The 23,977-nt window shown below is 47.0% G+C and overlaps 1 protein-coding gene across 4 annotated transcripts in view; it reads left to right on the top strand.

Moving 5' to 3' along the window:
• PPARA (peroxisome proliferator activated receptor alpha) overlaps positions 1-23,977 on the top strand; it is a 491,326-nt gene that overhangs the window by 214,164 nt on the left and 253,185 nt on the right. For 3 of the 4 annotated variants that reach the window (XM_069628182.1, XM_069628181.1, XM_069628183.1), the window contains one exon: positions 20,877-21,037. The exons of the other annotated variant lie outside the window; for it this stretch is intronic. In XM_069628182.1, the coding sequence (XP_069484283.1) occupies positions 20,877-21,037 (161 nt within the window). The remainder of the gene's footprint in view (positions 1-20,876; positions 21,038-23,977) is intronic. 4 annotated transcript variants of the gene reach the window in all.

Here is a 23,977-nt window from a genome sequence, read left to right as displayed (position 1 = left end):
ATTTCGCCAACTGGGCAACAGAGTTTGCCTCCGACGACGAGGATGGCTCAAGTCGACAGACTTTCACCAGGACGTCCAGTCCAGGGTGTTGGACATGCCGTTCGACGGCAACAACCTTTTTGGTAAGGTGGTGGATGAGTCCCTACAGGCCATCAAGACCGACTCGGAGACGGCCCGGGCCCTGGGGGTGCTTCAACAGCGACGGCCCTTTCGGAGCTCCGGAGGCAGAGAGGGTGCCTCCGAAGGATCCAGCGGTGGCTCCTCCACTTACCGCCAGGCGGCCCGCTCCTCTTCCCAGGAGGCCTACAGAGGTCGCGGCAAGCAAGGGGGTTCCCGTCGCCAAGGAGGCCAAGGCGGCAAGGCTGCCTCCAAGCAAGACTGACCCGGCCGTGTTGTCGGGGCCCCCACCAAAGCACCCCGGTGGGAGGCCGGCTGACTAAGCTAGTCAGCGTGTGGGAGTCCATCTCCACTGACCTTTGGGTGTTGGACACCCTGGCCAACGGGCACTCGCTGGAATTCCAAAAGAAGTGCCCTCGCATTTCTCCCATGGCCAGGAAGGAGAATCCCGTCCCTCAACTACGGTTGGAGGTAAAGGCGATGCTCAAGAAAGGTGCCATCGAGCTCGTCCCCAGAGGGCTCCGGCGCTCCGGAGTGTACTCAAGGTACTTCCTCGTCAAGAAGACAGGGGGTTGGTGCCCCATCCTGGACCTGCGTCGCTTAAACAAGTGCATCAAGGCACAGAAATTCAGGATGGTCACCCTCCAGCACGTGCTGGGACAGCTGGAGGAAGGCGACTTCCTATCGTCTTTGGACCTGGAGGATGCTTACTTCCACATCCCTATTCTAAAAAGGCACAAAGTTCCTCAAGTTCGTGGTTCAGGGACGCCACTACTAATTCAGTGCCCTACCGTTCGGATTAAAGTCGGCACCCAGGGTTTTCACCAAGTGCATGGCACCAGTGGCGGCACGGCTGTGTCTGCACGGGATCCACGTTTACCCCTACCTGGATGACTGGCTAATCCGGACAAGGGAACTCTGTCGAACACACGGCGAGGACCGTCCGGTTGCTCACGGAGCTGGGGTTCGCCATCAACTACCCCAAATCCCACCTGGTTCCATCGCAGATAGCACTGTTTCTGGGAGCAAAGCTCGAAACAGTGGGGCAATTGGCCTCCCCTTCAGAGGAGAGGACCAAGACCATCCTGGGCAAGGTGCGGCACCTGCTAGCCACAGACGTGGCCAGGGTAGTCCCTCCTCGGGATGATGTCCTCATGCATCTATCTTGTACCCCTTTGCAGACTTCGGATGCGTCCGCTACAGGAGTTTCTCGACGCCTGCTGGCTTCAAGCGAGGGGCTGTTTCGAGGACAGGATCCCTCTCGACGAGGAGTTCCGTCGGGCGATCTTATGGTGGGGCATCCGTGCTCACCTCACGACAGGCACGGAATTTCAAATCCCGGCGTTTCAGGAGACGGTGACGACGGATGCCTCTATGGAGGGTTGGGGGGCCCACACCGGAGACCTCCACGCAAGTGGCCTTTGGCTCCTGGAGGAGAGGTCTCTCCACATCAACATTCTGGAGCTCCGAGCAGTGTTCTGGGCTCTCAAGTCGTTTCTTCCGTCCCTCAAGGGCAATGTGGTGAGGATCTTCACCGACAACACCACCACGATGTTCTATATATACGGAAGCAAGGAGGCACCAGATCCCCAGCCCTATCCAACGAGGCCCAGGATCTGTGGCACTGGGCCGTCGCCCAGGGGATGTTTCTGGTTCCCTTCCACCTGGCAGGAATAAAAAACACCATCGCGGACTCACTCAGCAGGGAGCTGCGCTCGTGCCACGAGTGGGAACTGCGCCAGGACCAAGTGGATCGACTCTTCCAACGATGGGGCAAACCCCAGATTGACCTGTTCACGACGGCGACGAACTCCAAGTGCCAGAGGTTCGCCAGCAGGTTCCCACAGCCGAGGAGCATGGGCGAGGCTTTCTCGTTCCCTTGGGACGGCCTGTTTCTATACGCGTTCCCTCCGTTGCCGTTGCTGCTCCGCCTCATCAACCAGCTCAAGAAGTTCAGGTGCAGGATGATCCTCGTCGCACCGGCGTGGCCGAGGCAGACCCGGACCTTCTGAACTTGTCAACGTCCCCACCAGTCAAGCTGCCGGCAGATGCGGATCTTCTCTCCAGAGAAGGAGACGCCATTCTCCATCACAACCCACAGTCGCTGAACTTGCAGGCCTGGCTCCTGCAGCACTAGAGTTTGGAGGGTTCGATATCCCGGCTGATTGCATAGAGGTTCTTGCAAAGGCCAGGGCGTCCTCAACTCTCAAGTGTTACGGTCATAAATGGAAGAGGTTCTCATCTGGTGCCATGCACAGAAGATTAACCCTCTGCGGATTACGGCCCCTCAAGTGCTGCCGTACCTACTGTCGCTGGCCAATGCTGGACTGGCTCACGCCTCCATAAAAATACATCTGGCTGCCATCTCCCGATCTACCAGGACTACGGGACGGGTGTCCTTGTGGTCTCATCGCCTGGTAAAGGAATCTATGAAGGGACTATTCCGATCATTCCCGCCGGTGAAGGCCCCTGCCCCGGCGTGGGAGCTTAATGTGCTGACCAGGCTCCTGGGAGCCCTATTCGAGCCTATGCATTTGGCGCCTTTGAAGTTCCTGTCATGGAAGACCGCGTTCCTCGTGGCGATCACCTCCGCACGACGAGTGGGAGAGATTCAGGCCCTATCTTGCAAGCCTCCATACTTGACTTTTCATGAAACGAGGGTAGTGCTGAGGACGCACCCCTCCTTCATGCCCAAGGTGCCGTCGGACTTCCACCTCAACGAGCCCTTGGTGTTACCAGTTTTCTTCCCGTCGCCTTTGACGCCGGCCGAGAGGACTTTGCACTCGCTGGATGTAGCTAGAGCACTGAAGTTCTACGTGGAGCGCACGTAGAGTTTTCGGAAGACGTCACAGCTGTTTGTGAACTTTGGGTCTGTGAATCAAGGGAAGGCTCTCTCGAAGACTTCCATTTCCAGATGGCTCTCCGCCTGCATCATGCACCAGAGCGATCGCTGCTACCACGGCGTTCCTGTCTGGTGTGCCCCTGCTGGACATCTGCAGGGCAGCTACGTGGAGGTCGACGCACACCTTCACAAGATTCTACTGCGTAGATCGGGACTCCAGGGAGGAGTCCAGGGTCGGCCAAGCAGTGCTGCGCAACCTGTTCGCTTAAGGTGAGCCTGGTGAGGAGGTAAGAGATGCTTAATATTGAGTTGTTGTATTGCTTAATGTTGAGCCTGTTGCCACCTCCTGTGGTTGTGTATACTGCTATGTTTTCTTTTATTCATGAGCATGTGAATCCATGCCAGACCCGATGCTGGAGAAGGAACAAGTTACTTACCTGTAACTGTTGTTCTCCAACATGGTTCTGGCATGGATTCACATGCAAACCCTCCCACCTACCCCTCTGCAGCTCTTCACTTGGTCATACTGCCGCTTGGCGTGCTACCAAATCTGAGGATGGCTGCCAGAGGCGGGGCTTAGGGAGAGGGCAGTCATTGGCTGGGGGCAGTATGACCCAGGGATCAGTGATTGGTTACTACTAAGAAAGACAGATCAGAAACGAAACTGATACTGAGTTTTTCTTTACCGAGGATTCCCAGCCTGACGACGGGGAATATTCATGAGCATGTGAATCCATGCCAGACCCATGCTGGAGAAGAACAGTTACAGGTAAGTAACTTGTTCCTTTTTGTACATATATTAAGGTATACGTTGATTGATCGCTTCTATCCATGTACATGTATTCTTCTTCATGTATGCTTCTTTATATATACCTCTATTGATTGGTCTGTATACATCTATCCCAACGTGTGTTACTGTCTGCATCTATATGTATCCATCACTCTCTATGCAACCGTCTATATCTGTAAACATTTGTCTGTTGATCTGCCCAAATGTATGTCTGTAACGTTCTCTGTTGGTCTTTAGTATTGTGTGTTTCGACTGTATGGAATGTATTCCGTGACATAAAATACCTTCAGTGTTCCCAAGAAGCGGTGTGTACTAAACTGCCGTTTGAGAGCCATACTCGGTCATGGGAGAAGTGAAGAGCGGATTTCTAAAATGAGTTTGGGCGCTTTACTCTGCACAGAAGGTGGGTAGGTGCATGGAGTAAGTTTGCAAGAGAAGTCACCTGGGTGAAATGTTTAACTGATGGACCCAATTTCAGAAGTGTATCTTGGTTGTATGGTGGCTAAGGGGGAAATGCTTGTTTTCATGGAGTGTATTCAAATTCTGAAAAGTGTGGCGATGGGTTAGCTGTGTTTTGATGTGATACGGTTAGGTTTCGTTTTGATGGGGGGATGCCTGACTTTACATTAAAGAGAGCCTGGCACCACCTGGTTGTAAAAACTCATTTGACAGTAATGCCATCACCACCTAGCCCGACCGGCGCTGTAGGTTCAGACAGATCAACAACCCTCCCTTTACCCCCACTGCTGCAGGATGGCCTCCCTTCTGGGCATCTATAACAAACCTTATCATACATACCCAGAAAAAAAGCTCATGCCACAGTTAGCAGGCAAGCGGCAACTTGCAGTAGGTGCCTGTGCAGCTGTTATGGCCAAGTGGCACTTGTCATGAACACACAAAGGGCACATGCCTTGTGGTGGCCCTGAGCGCACAACAATGTGTGGTGTAAGTGTACTGCACTGCTCCAGGTGCCGCAGTAGCCCAAAGCGGGTGGGACAGGGCACCTTGAGACGATTAAAATGTAATCTGTGCACAGTATAATTTACAATAACATATCATGAATACTTGTTTGTGGTCAGCGCCTACTGAATTTCACAAGAAACCGTGCATATAATTGTGGTTTTAGTATTGGGTTGAAATAAGTTTGTCATTATTGATTGCTCCAAAGTAAATTGGGTTTGTAAGATGTTATTATGTATTTGCGTTGAAAAAATAGCTGACCAGATGAACACTTCCTTTTTCTGCATGTATTCTTGGACGTTAACATTTATAAAAAATAATGAAAAGTTACATTGAGAAGGGGTATATTTATAGTAAGGAACAAAGTAAATATGTTATTCTTTGGAAGAATTGAAATATTTCTTTATTTTCACTGCACAGCTGGCAATTGAAAGTGGAAGATATTAATTTTTTGTGGCATTTGTTCCTGAAAACGAAACCTTCCTTTGGCAATGTGAGCACACAGTACACGGTCTCTTTATTTATCCTTGAATCCCTCGTACTAACAATTTGAAGGACACCATGTAGCGAATACCCACAAAGAATTGATAAGATTCACTATAATGAAGCCTGACATTAGACAATGCAGTTTCTATTTATAAGAGCCTTCGATTGAGATGGTGCCTAAACTTTACATAGAATGGAAAATCAGCAAATAATGTAAGGAAACTTACATAATATGCGACTGAGGTTGGCATGTGTGCTGTATGCTTGATGATTAACGATGTCCCACATTGATCAAGTTGACACAAAGACTAGCCATCGTACATATACATTTTACCAACATAATTGTTACTTAACATAGTTATATACTGTGTATATTTTTGAAAATGGGTACTGAAACATATTTTTGCCTACCCAAATGTAAATGGCTACGTCACTGCGATGTGAGCTTGTCATGGATACAATCTTCACATGGACTGTTTTTTGTATCCAAAACTGGACAATAACCATCAATAACGGAACCGTAATATCATATTCTGGGACGCTCATCAGGCACCAGTTTGTTCATTTTCACTGTCAGCGATACAAATCAACATCCTAGCCTTTATGGTATGAACATGTGTGGATCGCAAAATGTTGCATTTCAAAGTGAAAGGAGTCCTTTGTTCGCACAAACGGACCGCCATGTGCCATGTGCGCCGATCAATCTTCTATTTTGAGCATCATGTTAAAAATATATAACAACTTGTTACATTCTGACTTTATATTTTCTTAAAAGTAGAAGTTTGCTTCTTTTTGTGAAAAGAAAGTGAACTTTTACGCTGTGTGGGTTCTATGTCCATTCATCCCCATAATTCATTTTCTGCCGAAATGTTTTGCCTGAAAAAACGCAAATCCCTCCGTCCCTATTACTTATTTCCTATTCCCCACCTCACCCTTCCCGTTATAGCCCTTGCTCCCACCCCCTATTTATTTCTGGCAAAAATGTCAAAAATACAGCAAAAACATAATGGATGATGAATGAACATTGTACCTGCTGTGTGTGGATGTGTATTGATCTTCCTAGATTTGCTTTATGTAACGTTATGACGTAGTTGAAGACTGGGTACGTTTGGCTACGTTGTCTACGAACATCAAGAGAATAGGTGGCGCATATCATTTTGGCATGTCACTGTAACTGAGGGACCGATGATCTCATTTACTGCTGCAAGGGCTCTTTAGCTTAGGGCAATGGATAAATGTATAAGATTAGTACAAGATGACGGTTCCCGGCCCGTGAGTTTTGCTTGTGTAAATGTGATGTTATGGTGGACCCCCAGGCAGGCAGAGCCTTTTGCTAGGAGTTTGCGGGTGGAAGGCCTAACTGCTTCCCAGCCCAAAGAACATAAGGTCCACACAAGCAGCAAGGTGTAACTGAGGTTTATTCCAGCCAACAAACCACAGGGAACTCATGTACGGCAGCAATTCCGGACACCTCTCTGCAAATTCTGGCTCGCAGGCCAGTTTTGATGGCACGTGGCGTCACTCTTGCGTCACAATCCAGGCCCTTCTCCAAAAACCTAACTCCACTCAGGATAGGCTATTGAGTGGTAGTTCCCCTATAAGAGCCCGTACCGAAGGTTATCTATTGGACCAGGCCATGTCCGGTGTCGTGCTTGATCTATTCCCGCAAAATTGCTACAAAACAATTGTTAGTGTGCGAAACCCATGATTGGTCAGTGATCCCGGCTGACCAACCCTGGAGCCAGGAGTTCTGATTCGTGGACCCGCGTGCCCCCAACCTTGGGACAAAATCTGTCCCCAGCCTGCATAACACCTGTTCTTAGCCCACGTGCAACTATGTGTCCGTGAAGTGCAACTATGTGTCAGCACCATAGCAGTGTGTGGACCATCATTGCTGTGAGCGCGCTCCATTCCCCGTGCAGAACTATAGCTTGAGTGTAGCAAATTTGTTGCGACCATTGTCTGGTCCATGAGACGGTTGGCTCTTCCCAGCCATCAGATCTTGGCTCCTCATCAGGTTGACCGGGTCATGTGCTCGGAGACCACGTTTGTGTGCTGCAGGGCTCTGAATTATTCTGTATTTTACAGGAACTGGCCTCGTCTGCAGATGGTGTTACTTTGGTTCCGCGTGTGGAATGTCAGCTGCAACATTACGACCTCGACATTGGCTTTGTTCCCGCTGCAATGATTCTGCTTGCACAGCACTCTGCATCTTCAGGTTTTCCCGAGGGTTATGGCCTACTACGATTCCCTAAGCCATGGTCTGGCTTCTACATTACATGCTTAAAGTGTCCCTAAATTAGTGCATTATGGCTGCCGGGTCCCTAGAGTGCTCCTATCATGCCATAGGGATATTTGCATATAAACATCTGCAAGCATTTACATGTTCCTTTCTGGCTCCTTGCGGTCCTGCGGAAAGCTAATGACAAAAATAATATACGTGCAAATGGTATGTATATGTCACTGTCCTCTAACTCATAGAAATGTATACGTGTGTTCTTCGTGTAGTTAGGTGTGTGTGTGTGTGTGTGTGTGTCCTGAATGTGCAGATGGCACAATGTGCTTCATGTCTGATGCTTCTGTCGTCGTGTCTCTAATGACTTGGGGCATGGCTTCTCGGCACTTTAGTCAATTCTGTCCATGTAGCCACCTCCAGTTCCATCTTGTGTGTCTTCGTCCACTTTGGGCAATGTTTGCACGGCTTCTGGGTTGTAGAGGGAGCAGTGGGGATTGGTGTGAGCTCATACGATTGCCGTCCATGTTGTCTTTGGTATTTCTTCCTGTTTAAGGGTCTTCCGGGACGGGAGGCGTATTCTGCCCTTCCATCTTCAGTCCCCCCCCCTCTGGTCGACTTGTCGACCACACCTGCACAATCTCTTTTATCGTCTATCAGGCGCCACACCTTGGTTATTCCTGCAAGGTGTCCATCGTAGTTCATGTGATCCTCAAATGACCAGTACGTGTAGATGCATCCACCTTCTTGTTTGCACCATACCCACTTCCCCCACATACTTCGGCTTTCGTGGATTTTCAACTGTCATCCCAGGTGGGAATATATCAGATTCTGGTATCTTCTGTCTCAGTCTCTCTATTTCCTTTACAATTTCATCCATTGTTTCACCTTTCTCCAGTTCCATCAATACTTGCATCCCAACCACCTCTTCTGCCGTTTTCTGGTACCTTCCAGTGCATATTTTGATGCCGCACAGGGATCAGGGATACAGCCCCCAGTATCAGTCCTCCAAAAATTATCTTCAGTCCATCAGCCAGCCAGGAGGGCATCCATGACCAGAGGTAGTCGAATCAGCTCTTGTCCTTCCCTGTTCCCCTGGCCTCCTCCTTCCATTTTCACGTGCATCTGAGCTAGTTCAGCAACTGTGCCTGAGAGCGTTCCATTGTCTTCATCGTTGGCTGGTATGAATGTGCAAAACAGAAAGGTGATGGCTGGAAGGTTTTGAATTAATCATAACCACGGGTAAAGCTCTGGGCAACCCTCCAGAACATTGTTTTTCAGCCTGCCAAGCCATTACAGAAGGGGAAAACCATATGCAAATCAGGCTTGGTCCTACCGCAAAAGGGCAGTCCAGCCCGAACTGCTAGGTCACATCCCTTCTGCACGAGACCACAAGCATCTCCAGACATGTTTCAGCCTTGTTGGGCATCATCAGTGAGGAGTAGCTTGGGTCTCTAGGCCCGGCAGACTCAGGACCCACATCTGGGCATACTCGTCCCAGGAACTCCCTATCTTTGCGCACACTCCTCCTTCCTTAGCTGTGAGGAGGTCCAGACTATATCTATTCAGGAGCGCCACCTACCTTATCGCTCTGAGCGCTTCTTTGATTGCGTTGAACCCGTTCACTGAGTTTATGGTTGCCATCAGTTGCCAGCGGGTAATCTTCAACCGCTTGGCGTTTGAATATGTCTGTATTCCAGGTATCAGTGATGCAAAGAACATTTGTGTCCTGCTGAATAATCTGTGTGATGCCGGTGCATCATCAAATGCTGCCTCTGATCTTCCGCCAAATGTAATTTCTTTCTCTCTTCACCCTGCTGAGATGCTTTTGTGGGCTGTCGGTATTCAGCTGGAGTGTCGCTTCAAGTTTCAGCGATCTTTTCTTTGTCTGCATTTTCGGGAAGTCATTGAGTGTGACATATTTCCTCAAGACTACTAAAGAGGGCATGTTGACTTGTGCTAGAGAGCATACCTCCCACCCCCAATTCGGAGATAGTTTGTGATAGGCCTTTGCTCCTCAAGCCCAGTAGTGATCCATCAGTACTGCTGTTCCTACCCCCTTTTCTGGTAGTTTCTATTCTCTTGCATTCAACATTTTCTCCTACTTCTTCTTCTCCTCCCTCGTGCTGATAGCATAGTGCTGGTGTGGTTAAGGGAATGATCGGCATGGGTCCAGCTTCATTGTCCACCCATGTTACCACTTTTGCGCTTCTGCCTCACTCTTTAAGGCACTTATCGTTTTCTTCTTGTACCTTATTCACTGCTGCCTTTGCTAGAGTGAGTGCCTTACTTCCTATCACTGCGTCCTGCCAGTCATCATTTGTATATACTTGCCCATAGATCCGTATCTGTGGCCTCTCCCAGCATCCCAGCTCTCCTCCTACCTCCCTTGCTCTCCATTTGCATGGCAGGTATTGTAGTGTGATTGTCTTTGTTTCTCCCTTCTCAGGTCCTTCTGTTATGTACTGCAGCCCTTCACTTAGTTGCCAATAATTGTTCATCATAGGTAACGTCTTAATATAACTGTCCTCATATGGATATGTTGCTTTTGACATCCATCTTAATGTTGCTGTTCTCCCTTGTGTTTGGAACATTGCTAGATACATTAGACATTGTACTGTTGTTGCAGGTATTTCTGTTGCTACGAAGTTTCTGGAGGCACTCATGGCATAAGGGATTAATGAACAGGCATACCAACTCTCCCTGGTTGTGTCCCTGCCAAATTTGGACATGTGCTTGTACCACATGTTTAAGTGTACTGTGAGATATGTGTCAACTCCCTTCATGTCTGTTACAACACTGTGCTTACCTCTTCTTACCTTATCAGCAGTGTCTTCTATTCCACCTGACATGGCAGTCCGTGCTGCTTGGGTCGGGGGAGTGTTAGTGTGGGAAACAGCGGTAACCTGCAAGGCAAAGTATAACTGCTGAAAGACAGTGCCTAAGAGTCTAGTGGATAACAGGAACCACACAATAAACATAATAGTTTGTATTATTTGTACCATAATTACCTATGCTGCTATTGAGCAGTTGATGAGATGATAGTTGTCTGCCTGCAAATCGAGGAAAGATGCGTTATTGTGTTAGTATTTGTGAGTATTATTTAAGCTCTGCGTACTAATTAATCATCGAGTGCCCAGGCAAAGATCTCTTCCCAAATGTCCTGGATAGAGGAATTTTGCAACGTTGGAAGGACAGTATAGGCACTGTGTTCAAGCTGTGGATATGCTTGAGCCAAATACTCTATGAATACTAGGAAGGAAATTCAGGGGAGCGTGCTCTAAAATTGCGGTGTCATCTTATAGCATGGACAAATTGGTTGGAGAATGTTTCGGGGTGGTCAGTGGGAGGGAACATCGGATAACCCTCTCTAACATTCAAATTACAGTTGCAACACTCTGCATGTGCCAGATAAGTGAATGTTAAGACATTGTTACTGCTGTAGTCGGTGCACGACCTGCGTGTGCGAAAAGGGCATGTTAAATAGTGTTACTGCTGTCAATGTGCAATTGGCTTCGTTGGTTTTTCTGGAGCAGTATATTGGGACAAGGAAATTGACAACTATTTTCATGGGTCAAGTGGCCTCTTGTTGGAAGGGAATGGTATTGCTCATTAGTCTGATAGTATTAACGTTGCTGTGGGGATATCAGTGGCGTGGGAGCATCTGACCATTGGGTGACAAGTAGTCTCTAGTTCAGGGTGTTTTGGGATGGTCGTGTTTTCTCGTGGATCATCAACAGTTGTAGCGTTGGCCCTGTCGATCTCTGCAGCCATGCGTTGGGGCGAGGCCGATGCTTTGTTAGGGCTTGACGTCCTGGATATGGTTCCAGACAGATCGTCCTTGCAGCTTCACTGCTCAATCTGTTGTGGCTTCAACTGTGTGTGGGCCAGTGAAGCGGGGCGCATTCCAGTGCCGAACAAAATTCCTTAGTAACACCGAATCCCCTACTTGTGCACGTCGCTCTTGGTGTGTTTCCTGTTCCAGAGTGTTGGTGTCTTCTTGTACCTTGTCTACCGGCCTGCCCTGTGTTCACTAAAAGAAGCACTAGAAACCAGTGAAGTTATGTACTCGTACATTTCATGTCCCAATACATCAGCTACATTTTCTGAATCTTTCAGTGCCCTAGTGTGAGGAGCCAATGGGAGGTGCATGTGCCGTCCTGTGACCACCTCATGGGGCATTAAATGGTGGTCGGACCCTGGTATGTTGCGCAGTTCGAATAGGGCCAATGGCAAACAGTGCAACTAGTTTTTCTTGGTGCTTTGTTGAGTCTTTGCAAATTGTTCTTTCAGTAGTCCATTGAGGCGTTCACACACCCCATTTGCTTGCAGGTGGTACGCACATGCGAATTTGTGTTTTATTCCTAGCAGGGTGGTGATTGGCGAAGTGAGGGCCGTTGTCAGACCACATGACCTCACAGATGCCCTATCTTGGGAATACTTCCTGGAGCAGGCATTTAGAAGCTCGGAGGTCGTTGGCATGGGAACAGGGCCCTGCCTCTATCCATCTGACAATGGGCAGGCAACTACTATCATGTAGCGGTATCCTTGACATACTTGGATCATGTCCACGTAGTCAACATAGAGGTGTGGGAACAGGCCTTTGGGTCTAGGTATGGCTCCTCTCAACTCTTAGGGTGTGCCCCGCTGTGAACTGCTGGCACGATAAACAATTGGTAATAAAATTTGCCACATGTTCATTTAGATTGGGACAGAACCATGATTCGCCAATGCGTGCAGAAATGAATTCTTTTCCTAAGTGCGTGGGTGATACAGCTGCGTTAGTGCTGTTTTTAGTAGCGCAAGTCGCATGACCACCTTCCCTATGGTCTGGCACCATAGGGTGTCTGTAGGGGATATTGAACACCTTCTCTTTACCAAGAGTTCCTTCTCAATACTGGGTGCAGCTCGCTGCAGTTCCATTATCTGAGTTTCTGTAAGGTGATTTTAACCTTCTTTCAATATCTGCCTCACCCCCCCCCTTTCCTTGTGTGCCCCCTTAAGTTCCCACATTTCCCCCAAAGTATGATGCACACTTCGCTTCATGATCTGCAGCTTCATTTCCTCTCGAGATTGCGTCTTCGCCGTTAGTGTGTGCTTGACACTTCACTAATGCTAGTTCCTTTGGGTATGTTATTACTTCTATGAGCTCTCCTAGCAGCAGGGCATGCTATACTGGAGTCCCATCAGCTCTCCTGAATCCTCTTTTGAGCCATCTAGCTAATCCTTAATGCACTGTTGATGTTACATAAGCGCTGTCTGAGTATATTGTCACACTTTTCCCTACACTATTTTGCAGAGCCTATATTGGTGCCACTAATTCCGCTGCTTGTGCTGAGTAATGGAGAGGTAATCGAACACTTGCTACTACCTCACTTGCCCCATCTTCTTTCAAACTCACTACAGCAGCCCCAGTTCTCCTGATGCCGTCTCCTTGATCAATAGTTGAAGAACCATCAATGTACAGTACTTCTCCCCCCTCAAGTGCATCTTCCTCCACTTTTCGTGTTTCTGTGTATAGCTCTATTGTTTGGGTGCAGTCGTGGGCCAACTCTCCGGGTTGGTAGACATCTGCTAAGAATAGTGCTGGGTTTAGTTTTGCATCACAGTATTTTTAATTCTGGCTTCCATAGTATTATTTTATAACCTGTTCTTTGTGTCGTTAATGTGCTCTTTGGCTTGTTCAGTATCGCAAAGAGGGCATGATCCACGTAAAGGGTGGTGGCGCACCCCATTGTTATTCAAGCTTTCACTACTGCGAATGCTGCAGCAACCAATGATTGTTCGCAAGGTTAATGACCTCTCATTACAGGGTGAAGTTGTCCTCTGTAATATGCAATGGGCTTATGGCCCATGCTTGTCTTCTGTGTCAGTACTGCCTCCATAACCACACCAGCGGCATTTGAAAATAGAAAGAATGCCTTTTTATAATCTGGGGTCCCCAATAATGGAGCTGTGGATATTGCCTCTTTAAGCTCGTTAAATGCTTTGGTAATTTCTCTTGTCCAAGCCAGTGGCTTTGCTTCTCTCTGTGCTTCCTTGAGGGCAGTCAAGAGTGTACATGTGTTGGAACTGTAATCGAAAACATGCTCTGCAATAATTGCACAGAGCGAGGAGCCTCTGCAGCTCCCTTGCTGTTCTAGGTTGTGGAGCGTCCTGTATAGTTTGTGCCCTCTTTGGGGCTATGTGCCTACCATCTTTGGAAATCAACTGCCCAATATACAGCACTTCCTTTTGGCAGTACTGGAGTTTGGCATTGTATACCCTATATCCCTTTTCTGCTAGTACTGTGAGCATGTGTACTGAGTCTGTTCTGCACTCTTACTCTGTTCTGCTGCAGATGAGTATGTCCTCTACATATTGCAAGACTGTGCTCTGTCTGGACGTTCCCTAAATCTATCTGGATCACTCTGTTGAATATTGATGGTGACTCGCAGTACCCTTGTGCTTTTCCACTTCTGTTTGCAGTACATAAAGCTTGTCAAATCTTGTGAATCTGGGTGTAGTGGTATTGAATAAAAGGCGGTCTTAAGGTCAATAAAGTGAAGCAAGTGGCCTCTGCTGGGATGCCACATAAAATCGCTGCAGGGTTCCCTGCTACGGGCTACTCTGTCTCTACAATGTGGTTAAGAGGGCGTAAATCTTGTATGAAATGCCATGACCCCCCCCCCGTTAGTCTTGCGCACAGGGTACACAGCGGTCTTGCATGGAGATTCTGAAAGTACCAGAATGCCCCCCTCAATGAGGGCGCTGATAGTTTCATAAATGCCTTCATCTGCTTCTTTGGTCAGGTGGTAATGTTTCACCCGTGGCAGGATTGCTCTGGGTTTGTTTTTATCTTCACTCCCCCCTGTGCTCTTTATGCACCCCACATCATAGGGACTTGTGGTCCATAATGTGTCGGGTACTTTGGCCAGATCGTCCTCAAAAAATTGTGGTGGCGCTTCTAGTGCCAATTGCCATCCTAGGTGCAACCTCTCTGTATGTGATGTGCATCCAGAATCGCATGCTCATTTTCAACAGCATTTCTGTCTCTCCTTTATCATCTGAAAATAGCTCTTCATCTGTTACCTGTGTTGGCCTTCATCCTTCTGCTACTTGTGAGGACAAGAGGTAGCGTGTCGGAAGCGGCCTCTCACTACGCAGCGCAGCACTGTACACGCTAGCTCGATACGGGGTGCGGCTTGACGCGATTTCCTCACACGTTCCCTCCACGCCGCCGGGGCCTTTCCTCTAACGGAACGAAGAGCGGCGGTGGAGCGACGGAGGTGCGGCTGGTTCAACACGGGGGCTCCCGAAGCCCGTGGCAGCAGTCAGTGACTGCATGAGGAGTCACTGCATGGTCCTCGGTCCCCCCATGCCTACGGGAGCCGCGGTATAGGCGAAAGAGGCGGAGAGGCAAAAGGACGGGGACGGCGACCACGCATCCAGCGAGGGGAGTCCCGGAGCAGATTAAAGAGGTGAGGTACCGTGCTCTCTTCTGCCAACTCCCATACACATGGAACATGGTGAGATAGCATCTTGAGGGCTTTGCTGTGAGCATTGGAGGTGAGTGGTGAGCTGTGAGGCATATCCCTGGGCTATACCTTACGCTCTCCACATCTGATCCTCATATAGTCAGCATTGAGGTTCATTGGGCGCCACGCTTCCGTTTGCCAGCACAGTAAAACCAGAGTGCTAACTGTGATATTCTAACAATCTGGTGTAGAGTATTTGCACCCTATTAACCTCTACCCGAGCGCAAACTCCCACCTACCTTGATCAGTGGGGCATTCGTGGGAGTTTTTTTTGGATCCCACATCCACACCTTGATACCATTTTTTGGTAATTCGAGTACTGGGGCCAGTGCCCAAAATACGCAAGCGGGCCTCAAGACCATACGCTCAGGAGACTGCGGGCCCAGGCCTTTGATCCTGGGCGTGTTGTGCTACTGGGAGTGCTGAGTACTCTCTCTGGCCCCAGGCGAGAGGGACTGTCTGGATAACGGAGGCCAACCCATCTCCATTTTCTCGGGGGTGAAGGGGTTGATAATCTTTCTCCGGCAGTCACCATACCTTTTCGCAATATTGTCCCTTGTGATATCTAAGTGCGGAGGGCGCTAATTTGAGAAATCCCGTATGCCTCCGAAGAAGAGACCTACACAGTCAAAGTATAATCTTGGAGGATCCAAGGGAATGGAGACTGCTAAGAGTCCCTCGAACAATTCTACTGTGCGGGCTAAACCCAGAAAGAAAGCTAAGAATGAAATTCCCGCAGACCAGGGAAGGATCACTGAGTTTTTTACACAAAACCCACTCCCTGAAACAAATTCTACCACGATTGAGGAAGCCTTGGTTCTCGTGCCCTCTAATGAAGGATCCCTATGTGCCTCTACTTATGATGACATTGACAACAATTCATTACTGGAATTATGTCTTAATATTCAAAGGAAAATGACTCCCGCCCCAGGATCGATACCTGCCAACATGGACCGCGCCAACGCTAACAAGCAGAGAATTAGTCCACTAGTATCTCCCACTCCAGTTGAATGCATGGGTAGACTATCAGCATCCCCAAATTTGGCGATGGCTTCTATGGAAGATAGCCCCATAGCTGAAACTGAATGCCTGGCTGATACCTATCCGGGTGCGACAGAGATCGCTGAGATCCAGTCCTCAGTGGCATGACTGCAATTCGCCCTTAAGGTCTTACTGAAAATGACGGGGAGAATTCTGGATAATTCAAATGCCCTAACCTTTGAGATGGCCACGAGAGAGAAAGTAAAGGGTACTGCTGAAGTTGATCAATCAGCAGAGTCCAATCTATCGGAAGCCATAAAACTGGCGGACATAAGTGAAGAACATCATTCTGAAGAGCTACAAAGCCCGGGGATGGTGACAAAGATAACGAAGAACCATTCTTCTCGCGTAAGCAACGCAGAATGGCCAGAAGAGCAGCGGGGATCAAAAGAGCTAAAGAAATGGCCATTTCCAAGTCTGTTAAGGATTCCGCCGGACATCCCTCAAAGAAAGCCAAAAAACGGGCAGCCAGAGCAAAGAAAAGGAAGAACTGTGGTGAGGGCTGCTTGACCAGCTGGCTAATTTCTGATAGAGAAAAGACGACTGAGTCTGGAGGAGGAGGATATATGTGAGGAGGAGAATCAGAGGGAGGAGCCGGAGATTGTGGACAAGGACAATCTTGGGAGTCCATTAGAGTTATCAGCAACATCTATTATAACTCGTCCCACTGAATCTACACCTAGCCTGGAAGGAAATCTTATATGTCTTATAAAGAATTTGTATCTAAGTGAAAACTCAAAATGGCTCGCTCGCTCAGAACTGTTAACTAGGCTGAGCTATGTGCCACAACTGAGGGTCCTTAAGTCAGATGATTTCCAATTCGTGGAACCACTAAAAGGTCCTAATCCTCAGGTCTCAGCATTTCATTGCAAGTTCCTATCTACCGCGACATTGTTAAGGAACTATAAGACCGAATTGAAAGCGGTTGATGTGGAGGTTGATGCTGATCTCAATGAACCAGATCAAAGACAACTGCCTGCTAAGATAGATCTGACAGCTGAATCCAACCCCCGCCCCAATTTCTCTGAAGGGAAAAAAGTGGACATCACAGACATACAACAAGCATTAAAATGGATAGCGGATTCACTACCCGAAGTGCTGCTAAAGCAATGAGATATGTCTATTCTGTCCTGGAATTGTAGGGGTTTTGCTCACTTATTGTCAGCTGAGGGCTCTATTAAAATCTTAGATAAACATAGCTGTTTTTGCCTTCAAGAAACTTGGGCCATGGAGCCATTGACTCTGGATGGCTTTGTCATTTATCAAAGGGCAGCCAACAAAGGTACAAAGGGAAGACCCTATGGTGGACTTATCATAGGGGTGGCTAACATGTTTGGTTCCAAATTAGTGAAAACTGACTGTCCCAGTAATTTGATGGCAGTTGAGATCGACTATACTAACCAGACAGGAACGGATCACTTGCTACTAGTTAGTCTATATAATCCCCCGGGTGCTCTAATAAGTGAACAACTCCAGGAGGCCTTACAAAACATATTGGCTACCTGGCTGTTAAAACGTGGGAACACTGGGGTAATAGTGGTTGGAGACTTCAATTGTCATATGAGTGGTAACATAGGGAAGTCCTATAACCCTAAATTAAAAATTAAAAATTATTTGCAATACACCAAAAAAAACGATCCCGAAGGCCAAGGATGGAAACATCTGTTTGATCTATGGGACATTGAAATGTTTAATGGTAAAACTGCGAGCGACTCTCCAGGTAATTACACCTGGTCCAATAGCCGTTCAAGAAGTACCATAGACTATATTTTTGTTTCCCCTAGCCTGTATGAGATAGTGGAGGATATGCAAATAACCCCTAACAAGTGGAGTGATCATGCTACACTCATATGCAAATTGAACATTGGGACACAAGCCCATCCTAGTATCAACATGGGTAACATCGTGCCAAATAAAGCCGGTACTAGGATCAGCTGGTCAGATAAAAATGTTGCTCTTGCGGTGGCAGCTACGGGTAACAATGATCTAAACTTGCTATCGAACTTCCAGGAGATGTCGAGCGACGCCATTGAACACTGGATCTGTTCCTTTGCTAAGAAACATGCGGTCTGTCGTACGGGGTCTATGATTAGCTGTGGTAGGGAAAAGCCACCCTTTGACATAGCTATAAGATAGCTATAAGAAAACTTAGGTATAGAATTTGAGAGTATTGGTGACTATGATCTCTGCAAGCAGTCACGTATTGTAAAGGCATCTCAACTGACTGCACTGTTCTATAGATTCACATTAAATCAGGGGGGGTTCAATGTATGGGGCACGAGACAACTGTACATGCAGGTATTATCCCCTATGATCACCTATGGTCCTGAAGCCCTCCTCAACTCTGACCTGAAATGGCTACAGGTGATTGAGGGGAAATTTTGGCGCGCTATTCTGGGTCTACCACCGGGAATCCCAATGGCAATATTAAGACTGGAATTGGGGCTGACCTCATTGAAAGCGATAGTACTAAAAAAGCGAGCCCTACTCTATTTGAGAATGAGGGATGAGACTAAAAATGGGCTACTTAAGGCAGTTTACCTAAAGATCTCGAAGGACAAATCCCCGTGCCCTTTGAAGGAGCAAATGTCTAAATTCCTGACGACCATTGGGTGGCAAACAAGAGAGGGCAAGGTAACTGTAGACATGCAAAGGGCTCTGGTTAAACGCATAGAACTCTGGGACTGGCTGGAGAATTACGCTCATCTCCAGAAGCTGAAAAGCTATCAGTTTGTCCAGTACAGGCTGTATAACTATAAAAATCTGCACAGCTATCTCAATTTATGCCCGGATAGGAGACTTAGACGTTTCATATTACTTCTAAGGCTAGAACAACTACCTACTTTAATGATAACAGGCAGACGAGACATGATCCCCCCCCAGAATTACGGATTTGTCGGTTATGCAAAGGAGTGAATCAGCTAGAAACGGCCAGACATGTACTGACTGAATGTCACAAAATGTCAAGTACCATAATGCTTGGCTTGGGTCAGCTTGTGCATAACCAAGGTTACATTAAAGAGGAGTTATTTTGGCATCACTGTATTAACTCCAACAGTATAAGACTCATGATGGCACTATACAACGTTTGGCTGAAGGTGGAAACAAGACTTAATATAACCATCTTGGCGGATATAAAGAGGAGTTGATGCATAGCCATCGCTGAAACACACGAGGGGCTGTTGGCTAATACAGGCCCCTATTTATACAGGAACTGTAACAACACTGAAATTAGACTGATATTCCATCTGAAATTTTTAATGGAGAACATACGGTAGGATGTGGTTAGATCTGGTCCCTGAAATATTGCAAATGTGAACCTAAAATGAAGTTGTTTTATATGGTTTTTTTAGGAAATGTATATTTAGAGAATTTAATATTTAGAGGATTTAATGTATTGTCTTTCGAGATAATTTCTTATGCAATGTTTGTTAATTATTGATGGTTTTTCATTACAATTTTGTTCCCATTTAGTTAACATTTTAATGTGTAAAGTTTCAATGTAAACTAAGTCACAATAAATTATATTATTATAGCTACTGCAATGATTGCCCTCCTTGCCTTCCCTTGGTCATCAATTGCATGTACTTGCCACTACTCCCTCAATGTCTATGGATACAATCATTCCCTCCTTCTCGTCTAGTGGTGTCTCTGGTCTAAGTATGTACTCACCTGGTCTCCTCCATACTTTCCCTGCTATTTCTGGCATATATGCCAGGGCCATGCTTGATGTGATTGTGATCCGAACCCTCGCCCCCAATGGAACCCTCCCTGTCCACGGTAGTTCTGTTGGTATCCACTCTTTCCCATGTACCCTCCTCCCATGGGCGGTGCATGTTGTTGTCAGTTTGTATGGGATCTGTTGTTGGTACTGAGGCTGTTGTTGAGCTGGTGTTGCTTGGGTTTGCGGGTTGGGGCTAGTAAGTAATGCTCCTTCTAGTGCATATTTCGACAGTTTTCTTTGAACTAGTTTCACTTCATGGCTTCTCGGCACCTTAGTCGATGTAGCCAGATCATCTTGTGTGTCTTTGTCCACTTTGGGTAATGTTTGCACGCACCTACGTTGTAGGGCCTGGTGAGCGGGTATCTCCCATAGTAGGAGTCCATTGGGGGAGTAGTGGGGATTGGTGTGAGCGTGTACGATCGGTGGCCATGTTGTCTTTGTATCTTCCTGTTCGAGGGTCTTCCGGGATGGGAGGCGTATTCTGACCTTGCCTCTTCAGTGATAAAAAAGGAAGGTAAGGTGCATTGGGGAAAAACATTCAGATCGATCGATGTATGCTCAAATACATGCCCGATCGATTGGGCCAATACAATTGCTTAGAGAACCTCCCCTTTAGTCACAAGTCAGCATGTTACCAGATTAGAAGAAAAGGTCATGAAGGAAAAAAAAAATCACTCATTTAAAAGGAACTTTTTTTGTTTTAGTTGTATTTAGACATTTGCTGGTTGATTTTACATCTTTATTTGTTTATACATTTTAAGACATCACTTTCTTGGGAACATATTTTCCTGTGTTCTCCCATTCCATCAACCTCTAGAACCTGCATAGTGTTCTTAGTGTTTGTGAAAATGGCACCCATGTTTCGTTTTGTAAGCCACCCAAGGGGCTGATCAACTACTCAGTTGAATCAATTTCTCTTGAAGAATTTCCCTGGCCTGATGTCTGTTTCGTTGACCATACCAGAGGTCAATGAGTGGCGTAGCCTGCAGGACTGCCCCTGCGCATTGCAATGGTTATCAGGATAAATGTGCATGCATGGGCAACCAAATGCAAGGGGAAGGAGAGTGCATGCAGGGCTGGGTGTGGGAGAAAGGATTGACATTCTGTTTCCCATGGCATTTCCTTTTCTTTTAATGCACTTTTTATTGTTTATTTTTTTTTTTTAGACACCATTTCACCTGCATCAAGTCCTTCCTCCATTAGCTTCCCGACCGCACCAGGTAGCGTAGATGAAACGCCTGGTGGAGCGCTAAGCATTGAATGTAAAGTTTGTGGGGATAAAGCCTCGGGCTACCATTATGGAGTTCATGCTTGCGAAGGTTGTAAGGTAATGTGATTTCTGGTACAGCACCAGCCTTGTTTTATTTGGGTTTTTATTTTTATTTATTTTTTACTTTGTATGATGCTTGAAAGAGTACTTCTAGGTTAATCTAAAAACCCTTTTTACATATTCCAGTCCAGGAAGGTGACCCCCACACCTCCACCGATTTTATCAAAAACGCATCAAGTTACTGGCTGTTGGTGGTCTATGGTCACATCCAATGAATTCTCGAAATTGTTTTTACAGTCTTCAATTGGAATCAAAATATCATTCTGTTGCTGTAAAACCCAGATCTTTGTCCAGAAGAGCAGCTATTTGTGGAATTGTGTAATAGCCATATTACAATGAGGCCATAAGGGCGTCTCAAATGCTAGCATCATAACTGTCAATTGCTGGTGGTGTTACCCTTTTAGTCCCAGTGCTTCAGTGGTTTCCTGTGGAAATGAAATTCTGTTACAGAAAGAGGAAATACGGAACACTTATAAAATCTGCTCGGCCAGGCTAAATAACGCAGGGCGTAATTAATACAGCCAGCTGAATTGGTTCTGTCTACAGTCCCCGTTACAGGGAACAATTCCAGCCAGGCCATGGCTGGATTTAATGCCCAAAAGAGGATCCACACTGAGCCTGTCCTGCAGAAGGTAGCATCTAAAAGCTATTGAGGCTGTGTGAAAAATGCCATGTGTGAAAACATGCATGATTATTGAAGAATTGTTTGTGCAGCCCTTTGAGCTGCCCGAATTTTACCACTGGCAGTAATTGCCCTGAGCAATGGTTATACTTGCTGTATTTCAGTAGCTGCTGGAAAAGCAAATAAATGTGTTGCACTAGCAGTATTTAGTCCTGGTGGCAATGTCCCATCACAGGCAAGCGCGTGTCATTGCAATCCCACGTCATTGCAATCCCACTGACAGAGAAGGAATTTTACTTTGGCTATATTGACTCTGTTGTAAGGCCCTAAGTGTTTTGTTTTTTATTCAAACAGGGTTGTTCCAATGTTGGTCCAGTGAGATTTCTTGTGAACTTGATTTCATTCCTCCGCTTTCAGCATAATGTCCTAGAATGTTCTTGCAATTGCTTACATTAAACAGTGCTAACGGGGAAGCATTGGGAAGGGAATTTATCCGGCATTCTGTAGCAAAATATAACAAAATTCTCATAGGGCCATTCAAAACAGAACAAAAAGACTTTTCAGAGGGGACCATTTTTGGGGTCATAAAAAAATGTCAAGAGTCAGTGGGGAGCCTGGGCAAAAACTCCAGCGAAGTGCAAACGTTCTCTTTGTGGCTTGTGGGCATAATAGGTGAAAAAAAGAAGCTCCTCTTTGATGTTCGGCACATACACTTTCAGGAAAGTGAGATGGGAGAGTCGGGCAAATTGGCAGTCCATGGATTAGGTTTGCGAGGGCCACGGAGTATTGCCAAACCGTAGATCAGGTTTGTGCAGGCCACAGACTGAGGCTTGGGGCCAATCTTGTGAGCATTTGTTATTAATTAATTCCTGCACAGGCAGTCAAGTTGAGCAACTTATCTCAAATTCTTAACAGGTCTTCTTTGGACAGCTTTGTCTACATTGCACTGAACCCTTTTTGTAATGAGTTTTCTTCGCAATTTTAAGCATTTTGAAACAAGCTTATGTGTGTGCATTGAAACATGATGTTAACTTCTTTCAAGTGAATAAGAGTGGTTAATTATGGTTAGTAGTGTATTGTTTTATTTAGGTTTTTTCAGAGTCTATGCAAAACCCCAAATTCATTGTGTCAGGAATTACCTACCGGTCCCACCTTGCTCCTCCATAATTTTTCATTTCTTCCTTTCTGGCCATATCCCCTCCTTGGTCAAATAGAGCAGGGACTCTGAAAAGAAATTGCCATTGTGACCTGTGATGGAGCAAGGACGAACTTGCTGCTTATCCTGCTTCCACTCTTTTCACTTGAGAGCAGCATTTGCATATAGTAGAAATTGCCATTTCTTACCACATTTATCTCTGGTACGTTCTGGATACAGTCTTCTGCGATACTCTTATTACTCTACAAGGTGAGCACAGCACATCGCGAACAGGAGTTGTGGTCCATTCTGTAGAAATTATAAAGCTGGATTTGGTATCTGCTCCACACCGTACATTTGTGTCCTAACTAACCTTTATGCATAATGGCCATTATTTTTGCTGCTCAAGGCAGCGCACTGTAACCATCTGGGTCAAGTGTGGCTTGCATGCAGACTGCAAAGAAATCGCCCACTGAAAAGTTGAAAATCCATTTGGCTGCAAGGGACAAAGACAAAAAACTAGGTAAGCCACCAGGCCTCAAGTCCTGGCTATTTGCAGGAGGCTAGCCGTATCACAGAGACACCCCAATTCGAGGGGATTGTGTCCTCTGACGTATTCCACATCTGTGACGGGTAATGTCCACAGCTGTGCTGCTTCGGAAGATATTCGGCAGAGGGCGTCCTGCATCGATGCCGTCGATCCGTTGTCCCTCGAGGGCCTCCGTCGAGGGTCGAAGTCATCAGATGTTATATATAGGACGCAAGGCACCGTCGCCTCAGTTCAGTTTTTTCCGCAAACGTGTTTGCTTGGGAATCTCGGCGCGCTCGATTCTTCTCTTCGAAAGCAAGTCTTCTTCTACTACCCCAAAGTCGGGCTTCAAAAAATGTCGGGACTGCGGTTCAAAGATGTCCATCACAGACCCGCACAACATCTGCCTCTGGTGCCTTCGGCGAAAGCCACGCCACCGACAACTGCGAGGATTGCCAGTCCCTGATGTCTAAGGCCTTGCGGGAAAGTAAGAAGAAATTGAAGGTAGGTAGGGTGTCTAAGCCCCATAAATCGAAATCCGCTGGGCTTTCGACCGATTACTCGAGGGGCGACTCTCCACGTCGGAGAAAATCCAGGGGGTCTCGGTCTAGGAGTGGTTCCCCCCATTCCTCTGCCTCATCGAGGCATTCT

Source organism: Ambystoma mexicanum, chromosome 12 (genome assembly GCF_040938575.1).
Source record: "Ambystoma mexicanum isolate Mex_15411 chromosome 12, UKY_AmexF1_1, whole genome shotgun sequence".
Taxonomy (NCBI): Eukaryota; Metazoa; Chordata; class Amphibia; order Caudata; family Ambystomatidae; genus Ambystoma; species Ambystoma mexicanum.
This window is presented reverse-complemented; position numbering and strand designations above follow the sequence as displayed.